Source organism: Propithecus coquereli, unplaced genomic scaffold (assembly GCF_000956105.1).
Source record: "Propithecus coquereli isolate 6110/MARCELLA unplaced genomic scaffold, Pcoq_1.0 Scaffold291, whole genome shotgun sequence".
In the NCBI taxonomy this organism is placed as follows: domain Eukaryota; kingdom Metazoa; phylum Chordata; class Mammalia; order Primates; family Indriidae; genus Propithecus; species Propithecus coquereli.
Window position 1 is genome coordinate 1977546 of NW_012148519.1, and position 10638 is coordinate 1988183.

At 36.6% G+C, this 10638-nt stretch overlaps 1 protein-coding gene across 1 annotated transcript in view; it reads right to left on the bottom strand.

The window, feature by feature from the left end:
- Positions 1–10638, bottom strand: part of AATF (apoptosis antagonizing transcription factor) — a 101570-nt gene that overhangs the window by 13148 nt on the left and 77784 nt on the right. The window contains exon 11 of the mRNA XM_012648696.1: positions 10243–10314. Coding sequence (XP_012504150.1) covers positions 10243–10314 — 72 coding nt within the window. The remainder of the gene's footprint in view (positions 1–10242; positions 10315–10638) is intronic.

Below are 10638 nucleotides of genomic sequence, written 5' to 3' on the forward strand. Positions count from 1 at the left end.
AAAAAGTAAAGCTTACATGTGACCAATAAAAATCATTAATATCAAAAGGTAAGCAAAATGGGAAAACTCTAGAAAAATAGACAAAGGATAAAAACAGAACCATAAATAATACAAATAAATGATTAAGAAATACATACTCTTCAAGTTTACTATTAAATAAGAAAATAAACACTAGATGATAGTTCAGTGCCTAGCACATTGCAGGACCTCAGTCAGGTGTCATTTGTTATGGACTTATAAACAAGAATAAATAACTTTTAGCATATCAAAATGGAAAATATTTTTAAAAGATAACTCTCCCTATTAGCAAGGGTACAATGACATAAGCCACAGCTGGGGGAAAGGGGACATGTAAATTAGTACAACCCATTAAGAATCCTTAGAAAGGTTTCAAATTTGACCCAGGAATTACCCTTCTAAGAACCTATTTTAAAGACACAAGCAAAACTTAGAACATAGATTTCTATAAAAAAAGTTCATTGCAGCATTACTTAAAGAGAAACAACCACAAGCAAACAATGTTCAACAATAATATTCCATAATGATGTTATTAAAGTGCTTTTAAAAATAATTAATGGCATTTAAATGCTTATAATAATAAAGTTAACTGGAAAAAAGATTCAAACATATAGGTACACATTTGTATTAAATATAAACACAAAAAATTCTGCAAGAAAACTTATAAAACTATTAATAATGTTTAATTCTGAATAGCAGGATGACAGATAAATTTTTCTTTGTCCTTTCTGTATTTTAAAATTTTCTTCAATACATTAGGGTATACTTTAAAATAACAAAAAAGAGTGGAATTGGAATGTTCCCAATACAAAGAAATGATGAATGCCTGAGGTAACTAATACCCCAATTATCCTGATTTAATTAATTCACATTGTATACCTGTATGAAAATACCACGTGTACTCTATAAAAACATACAACTATTATGTATCCATAATAATTAAAAATTAAAAAAAAAGATATTGTCCCCAAGGAAAGTAGGTGACAGGTCCCTGAGGTGAGGATGGCAGAGGTAGAATTATAAGAACATACTGACTAAATATACTGGATCATGATTCAAAGCTAATTATGAGGTCTACTATCTTTGTTACCAGAAGAATGGTATAACCACAAGCAGGTTTGGGGAATTCAGTGATTCATACTAAAATGTGAATGACCGATAGGCAAAACCTTTCCACATAGAATTTCTCTTATATAAGAAAGAAACGAAAAAAGCATTTTAATCCAAATACATTTTCAAAATTTTTTTCCAAAGAAGTTTTTAACTGAGAAGAGTGTGTGGCAGGGGTGGGGGTGGGGAGGGAAGGAGTTTCCCTTTGGCACATATTGGCACGTATTTCTAAAAGCTTGCTGATTTCTTAGAAACAATAGCAGGAGTTATGAGCCACACTCTTAGATGCATGTACCAGTTCTACTACTTACTTGCTGTTTAACTTAGGCAAGTTACTTAATTGCTCTTAGTATTTTTATCATAAAATGCAGATAATGTCAACCATTTCACTGGTTTCTTACAAGGATTGAATGAAAATGTACATTAAGGGCTTAGTGCAGTGTGTGGCATGTAGTAAATGCTCAATAAGTGGCATATGATATTATTCTGTCATTTCATTGCTAACCAGACACAGGGTGGCAAACTTAGGGTGGATAAATCAGAGCAAAGGATGACTGTACTTAGAAACAGAAATGGTCTACATGCCGTAGCAATCTAATGTCGGCTCAGTGATCACTGTAGAAAACATATTAATAATATGTGCTAATGACTAATCTAAATTATGGTGAAAAACTTAGTTATTAACTATCCACTTGCAAGTAACTTGCAAGTTACTTAGTTGTGATTAATACAGTATCTATATTGTAATATATTTAGAAAGCCAACAATAATAAAATAATTTTAAAACAATAAGTCATTAAGAGAAACATTTATACACACTTAAAAGAATGTGAAATATCCCTTTGGGAAAAAAGAGGGTTTACAATCCTTTGAAGAAATGATGCAAATATAACTGCAGAAATGAGAACTACAGTTAAAAAGCCCCATTTTGAGGAAGGATTTATCTGTTCAGCATCTACAAATCTCTTTCTAGAAGATGTGCTTTTATCACTCTACCTCCTGCTTGGAACCAAGGCTTCAATTTGACAATGCAAATACTCTAGAATAAGGGACTGAAGAGCAGCAAATCAGGAAAAATAGAAGAAGTAACAGCAGTGCTTTCTTTTTAAACCGGTTTTAAAACTCTGGCCCAAGTCTCAGGGTTGAACTTGAGAATGTTCCCTTTGTCCTTTCTGACATTCCTGGAGGAGGAAGGCCCTATGCCTCCTATCTCTGTGCTGGACGCCATCTTTAATGATGATATATGCGGGTCCTTTCCCCTCAGCACTGCTGGGGGTCAAACATGTGATGCCACCCGCCTGAGTATCAACAAGCGAATTATAAACTGTGTCAATCCGAGTTAATGCAAAGCTGTAATCCTCTTTAACAAGAGATCAAATCACTGCCATGAGTTATGTTCATTCCATAATCTGATAAGGAAGAGAGGGAACCTCTAATAAAAGAGTAATGGGAGCCTTTAATGATGCTGGTAAAAGGTAGCACCAGTTAAAATATTGCTCTTGTTCCTGCTGATTAGATCAATGTTGCATATTTGCCCAGGCTTGTTTCACCTGTCAGAATAACCTGTGTCTTTTTAGGAGATAAGAAGCCTCCGAGAAAACATCTGTATCTTAGTCATTCTTGCCTGCAAGTTTTTAACCAACAGAAAATGCTCTATGGAGAGTATTATCTGGGGTTATTAGCTGATGTGTTCTCAAACGCTGAGCAAGTTATACCAGAATATTTCACCATAATTCAGTGCATATTCCTATTAAATAAAGGGATAAAGAAGGCAACGGGGGAGTAAAAAATGGTTTAAGTGACCTCTGGGTTACTAACTGGGGGAAAAGAGTAGCATCAGTACAGTGGTAGAAACATGCCCATATTTAGGGTGCAGACCCATACACAAAAATGGCAAGCCGAAGATAAATTGCCTGTACAAATTCTATTATACCAAGGCACCTCAAGAACAACATGGCAGTGATGTTGACAAAGCACTTTACAAGGCTGGATTACATTTGTACATTTCTTTTCTAAAACTCCAGATGTAAAACAATAATATATTTTGTGCTTAGTACTTATCATTAAAGGATCCTCTCCTTGTTCTTTTTAAATGCCAGCAGCTTTATAAAAGGAGTGGGAAAGGTGGTTTTTATTTTTGGGGTAGGATGGGGGCTAAAATTGAAAATTCTTGCTGTTCCTATTGAGAATTTAAGTTCTTTGCAAAGGAATGGAGCACCTATAAAATGTTAATATTGCTACCATTTTCGGGATAAGGAAAAAAAAAAAAGCTACTTAGGAAAATACAATAACCTCCACTTTTAACAGAGAGTACCAGAACCAAGTTTATCTAATAACCCCCCCTTGAAGCAGTAATCACGGTAAGGCAAACACCAATTTTCTCTGGCATACGCCAAGCTGATAACTGCCACTCAGACCTTTTCCATCCTGACAGCCAAAACCCAGGCCAGCGGAGTGAGCAGTTCACATGGATCCCCTTTCCCAAGTCTGAGTCAGCAGCCAGTTTTGAGGAACACATCTCTATGCTTACTCAGCATTTGCTTCTCCTACTTGTCACACCTCCATTTTACTATCTAGCTTACCAACACGACAAATGACAAAGAATTAACTTTTTTAAGTCTGCCTCAGAGGGTCTCTCAACAACACAGGCAAAAAGCAGTGGATTATTTCCATACTCCCAAATTCTTCACTTTGTTAGAATCATAGCAAGAGATCACCTGCATTTTTATTTATTTATTTTTTTATTTTTGGGACACATCCAACATTGGTTTTTCTTTTTCCTAGTGATATATAATAATATTTGTACATATTTATGGGGTACATGTGATATTTTAATGCATGCATAGATAATGATCACATCACACTCCCTCTGGTCTAATAGCATTGTGGGTGGGGAAGGATTTCACACCACGTAATTTAAGCTCTGTTTCTAAAAGGTCCTTGATAAACTTAGAATAACTTCAAAAGAGAAGTGAACAACCACCTTGCAAATCATGCAAGTAAAGTACTGACTTGCTCCTGGTGATGACAATATGCTTAGAGGGATTCTCTACCAATGAGATGTCAAGCCTTTTCTCCTCCTTAGCTCACTGATAACTCTGTCTCTACAGAATCACACAATCCTTTGCGTCTTAACAAGATGACTGAAGGGCAAGCAGTGTTGTCCTGGGAGCTGAGCTGCCCCATACCAAGAGTATCATGGGTGTAGCAAAGCCAGCGATCATTTTTAGGCACATGATAACCTCCTCTCTTGCATGCAAACACATAATGTGTGGGCAAGTGGGATTTCTTTTGTCTTCTCTCAATACTGGGAATGTTCATCAGGCATGCAATACAAACCACCTGTCTACCTAATAACGGAGAAGAGTAAAGATCTACTGAACCAGCACATATAAAGCATCAGGGGTTACATGAGACTTTCACTAACAAAGGAGACCTGAAAGCATTTAAACCAGTATCCAAAGTATACCTAGAAAGAAATGCCCCAAAGGGAAATTTGGTAACACAGGGACACAACTGGGCTACTTTGCATTTAAAAAGGTTTTTTTTTTTTTTAAATAGATCACTTGAAGAGAAAAATTCCTAGCATGAGAAAAGAATTTGTATCAGCAGAAATTAACTAAATAGATAGCACTACATAGACCACACAATAGGAACGAAATGAAGATGCCACTACCCTTTTAAAGATAGTACTTCTTTCTCCACTAGGATATTTTAATACCCTGTGTTAAAGATCTCTCTCTCTCTCTCTCTCTCCCCCTTCCTCCCCCTGGTAATGAGAAGCTATTTCCAGTTTCAATTCAATTCAACCAAGTGCAAATTTATTGAGCTCACACGGGACAAGGGATATGAGGAGATTTCAGGGATGAGCACTTGGACCGCACCCCCACCCCAACCACTGGGCATTAATCTGGTTTAGGCATTTGTGTGGAAGAATAAACTGGAACCAAGCAACAACTGAGGAAAAGAGGAAGGCTTCTCTCTCCAGACCTGGGTAAGCTAAGAACCGCAAGTGGAGCTGCCTCTCAAAACAAGAAATCAACAGGACAAGAAATTTTATGTTATGTGTACTTTATCACAATTTAAAAGGTGAAGGGAGGGAAGCAGGTGCTGGAAAAGAAGCTGGCCAGGCATTAAAAAGCCAGTTTAGGATAGAAACTACGAGGGAGAAGATGTTTCATTTATATACTTCAATCAAGAAATAATCAGGACCTTCCCACTGTCTCTATTTTATATATGTAATGTTCAAAATGAAAATATCTCTTTTTCTGTTGATATAAAGCAATATAAGCTTACTGTAAAAAAAAAAAAAATTCAAACACTGCAGAAATACATTCAATGGAAAGTAAAATGTGTCTTCTACTTCACCCCACCCAACAATAAACATGAAGTTTGGTGTACATTGTTCCAGAGCTCATTTTTTAATGACAACTAATATGAATGCATCCTCATGGCAAAAGATTAGAGCCAAACAGAAGCATAAAAAATAAAACTGAAAGTCTCCCTTCACTCCCTTCATCATCCCAATCCCTTCCTCGCAAGCAAATATTCTTAATATTATGATATATGGACTTTCCAGACATTTTCCTAAGCACTATAATGTAACACACACACACACACACACACACACACACAATCTGTTTTTTATTTTTAAAAAATGGATATTACAAACCTGTTTCTTTTTTCAGGTAACAAAATAACCTGGAGCTTTTTCCATGACAGTATAGTATTTTTTTAAAAGGTACCCCTTTTTATTTGTATCATATATATATTTACTCAAAAATGGAATTATCAACAGAGTTAGGATTTTGAAGCTTACTTTTTCCACTTAACATTATGTTAATATATACAGCTCTACTCCATCCTTTAACAGCTGCTTATAATTTCACTGAATGATTCTATTGTGATTTATTTAACTATTACTAATTCCCTACTGATGGTCATTGGTTTCTTATTTTTCTCCATTATAAACAATGTTGCAATAAAGATCCTTGATACAAATACATTTGGCAACAAGCTATTTCCTTAGGTCAATTCCTAGCAGATTTTTCAGGGTTACCAGATCCATATACATTTAAAATTTGGAAACACATTACCAAACAGCCCTCCAAAAATATTTTGCCAATTACATTCCCACACACCATATGAAAAGTGCTTGTTTCCTTACACCATCAACACTGGAGGTTACCAATCCTTTTAATGTTTTCCAACTGAATAAGGAAAAAATGAAATCTTTTATTTTTACAGATAGGGTTTTCCTCTATCACCCAGGTTGCAGTGCAGTGGCAAGATCACAGCTCACTGCAACCTTGAACTCTTGGGCTCAAGTGATCCTCCTGCCTCAGCATCCCACAGGTAGCTAAGACTACAGGCAGGCACCACCACGCCCAGCTAATTTTTAAAAATTTTGTAGAAATGGGGGTCTTGCTATGTTGCTCGGGCTGATCTCGAACCCCTGGCCTCAAGTGATCCTCCTGCTTCAGCCTCCCACAGTGCTGGGATATAGGTGTGAGCCAACACTCCTTGCTGAAATCTCATTTTAATTTGCATTTCTTTGATTAATGAGGTTGAATGTCTTTATATTTTCTGGATTTGAGATTTTTCTTTTATGGTTTTTAAGTCTGCTTGTTGACACGCTTTGCCCATCATTCTTACTGAAATATTCTTAGAGGTTTGTAAAAACTCTTTACATAGTAGGGAAATACTCATCTAGTAAAATTTTTTGTTACAGTTTATCTTTACCTATTACCTTCTGATTCCTTTTTCAATGTGACTTTTATGTAGTCAGGTCTATTAATACTTTCCCTTATGGTTTCTGGCTCTGTTGTCATGCTTATAAAGCACTTCTCTACCTGAAGATCATTAAAAAAACAAAAAACAAACAAACTCTATTCAAACATGTACACCAAGAATTATATATCTATAACTTAGCAAAACCAAAACTAATCACTTCAGACAAAGTAGTATGCAGTAATATTGATATTCTTACAATTATGAAAGCTTCCATCTGTGGTACACGAAAGGGGCACAGAATAGAATGGTACTAGATTATTTCCACAGTACTAGATTGCTTCCACTTTCATTTTTCCACTAAAGAAAAACAAAGGACAAACTACTACTGCCTCCTTCTTACTTAAGACAAAGTAACAATACCTACTGGCCTTGGAAGTTTTGATACTACTAGGAGAGAGAGCTAATCCCCAGTTATTGTCCCCATAGTTAATCTGGCCATTCAAATTCTAAAGCAAGAGCAGTAATACAGATGTGTGCCTCTCATTATTTAAGAAACACAATAGGACTAGATTGTAACTCTGGTGAAAACAAATGCTCAGTTCTCCAGCTACAAAACTATTATTAAATTCCCTGTTAAGTGGCTAAACCAGCTGGAGAACAATGCTAATCATTAGCAATCAGTCCACAGAGGATAGCCTTTTTTCCCATAAATGCCACATGGATTGTGACTCAACAAACACATCCCCGACCTCTTTTCCCTTGGCCTGCTCTACCTGAGGTGGTAATGTAACACAGTTATGGCCAATAAAATATAAGAAAAAGTTTGCTGAAGGGGATTCTGGGGATGCTTTTACTTTTCTGATTTAAAAAAACCCAAATTCTCTTCCTCTGCCTTGAATATATGTTTGATGGCTTAACCTTCAGCAGCCATCTTGGGACCACAGGGGAAAGACCAAGAGATGTTGGTCCTAACATCACTGAGAAGTGAAAACCACTGCGAAAGAACGCTCACCACCCCTAGAATGTCCTGTCAGAAAAAATAAACTTCCACTTGCTTATGTCTCTGTAGTCAGGTTTTACGTTTCTTGAAGATCAAACCCAAATTAATACTAACGCAGTCATTTTCAAATAATTTTTATGTCTAGCATATACCAGACCCTCAGAAATTATGAGTGAATATATATAAGATTCTGGAAAAACTAAGTGCCCCTGAGGTATTAAGTGACACAAGAAAAATCCCAACAAAGAAGGAAAGGTGATTTCTAAATGATTTAGTAGTACTGTATTCAAAAGATACCATTAATATTTAAACCAGGTTTCATTTGATGCCTGGGATGACAATAACATAACCTTAAAGGGCTTGGTTTAATTTCAGACATCTAGTTTTCCTTTCTTATTGATATAATTTTTTCACATCATCCTGACAGGATATCTAAGATGCACTCATTTTACTCTGCAATTTCTAAACAGACTAGATTTAGAAATGAATTAAAACACAGCCAGGGCCGGGCGCGGTGGCTCACGCCTGTAATCCTAGCTCTCTGGGAGGCCGAGGCGGGTGGATTGTTTGAGCTCAGGAGTTCGAAACCAGCCTGAGCAAGAGCGAGACCCCGTCTCTACCAAAAATAGAAAGAAATTAATTGGACAGCTAAAAATATATAGAAAAAAAAAAACCTAGCTGGGCATGGTGGCGCATGCCTGTAGTCCCAGCTACTCGGGAGGCTGAGGCAGGAGGATCGCTTGAGCCCAGGAGTTTGAGGTTGCTGTGAGCTAGGCTGACGCCATGGCACTCTAGCCCGGACAACACAGTGAGACTTTGTCTCAAAAAAAAAAAAAAAAAAAAAAAAAACACAGCCATACCTAGGCATTCACTTGCGAAGCACAGGAAAGCAGATGAGGTCACAAAGACAGATATAAATGTACTCAGAATCATCCATAAGATGTTTTATACTTAAAAGCACTGAGAAAAGAAAAATAATAATAGTGTTCACCTAAAACTACAGATCCACTTTCCAGGTGGGTTGGGGGGCAGGGGTGAATCTGATGGGGTTTGGTAGCATACTATTATAAATACTCTCAAATAAAAAGGTTCTACGTAAGTTCGAGGGATAAAGCTGGTAAAAACCACCTGTGCCTACATTATAACCAGTAATTTCTGTTGTTAAATATTTATGTTTAAAAATGCCCACCACAGCATTAACAACAGTGACAATTAATAGCAATTTGAATGTCCAACAATCAGCCAATGGCTAAATAAGTAACATTATAAAAATATTACAGTCATTTAAAATTTCTGAATTATTTTAATGACATGAATATATATAAAATATTTATAGAATATAATTTCAATCATATAAATAATAACATACTGGAAGAAAGGAAACTCATAAAAACTGAAATATTCTGAGATGTTAAAAGAGGCTGTTTTCTGTGTGTATATCATGAACACACACACATTTCCCAGCTCCATTAGCCGAGAGAGCCTAGAAACAACAATACAAAGTAACAATGAGCACCCCCAGTACCCAGATCTTGGTTTCTAAATTCCATTATCCATGAAAAAGAACCAGTGGTCCTTCAAGAAAGACTGATTCTAGGGCTGGAACAGAAAAGGTATAAAGATGAGCCTCGAACACCTTGTTGTGTTAGCAAGGAAGTACTCAAAGAATGACTGGGGACAACTCAAAAGGGCACATACTCATTTAAAGGCACCTTCAATAATGGGGACAATTTTGACATCAAAGTAAATATAACTCATTGAATAAAACAGCAAAGCATGAGTCTATATCGATATAAATGAATAAAAGATGATAAATGAGGGAGAAGGGAAAGCTCTTCATTAAACAGAATGCCAATTAATAAGTATAAATTATTCTTAAAAAATAGTTATCTCTGAATTGTAATATAATGAACATATATCTTTTTCTGTAAATATTTCTATCTTGTTCAGCTTTATAAAATAAACACACATTTCTTTGGTAAAAATGTTCATAATCCTCAACAAACACAACATGCACACATCTCTAAAGCCACTTTAAAAAGAAAAGCACATGCACAAAACCCCCAAACACATACAGCAAGCACATGTGCCGTCCTGATCCTCCATCATGGAGAGGACGCTCGGATGTCCTTGGCAGGTGGGCTAAAGTTAAAAACAAAACTAAACAGCAAAAGCAAACCATGAGGCAGCACTGAGATTTACAGAATTTTCTGATTTGGTTTTATAGTAACTATGGGAGTGAAGAGATGTGACCCTTGCTATGATGCCACTGACAAATGGTTATCTGATAAGAAGAAATGGAGAGGGTGACAGGCTATAAAACAGGTCAATATCAGGCTGTCACAAAGCCATTTGAGACATATAATTAATCTATTACTCACCTGGCATCATCATTCATTGCAGTATGGTCAATAGGTGCCATGAAGCTCAGTAGCTTGCTAAGAACATGAAACCTAAATAAAGCAGGAAGTAAACAGGCAGCAGCATTAGTAACTATTAACCCATAAGAAGAAACACATTCTGTATGTTAACAGACCCCAGAACTGATCACAGGAACATCTGGTTTCAGAGGGCAATAGGGAAAAACACAGACACTTAATCATTCACAACCACAGTCATCCCTTGGTATCTGTGGCAGATTGGTTCCAGGACTCCCCACAGATGTCAAAATCCATGCATGGGCCGGGCACAGTGGCTCACGCCTGTAATCCTAGCACTCTGGGAGGCGGAGGCAGGAGGATTGTTTGAGCTCAGGAGTTCGAGATCAGCCTGAGCAA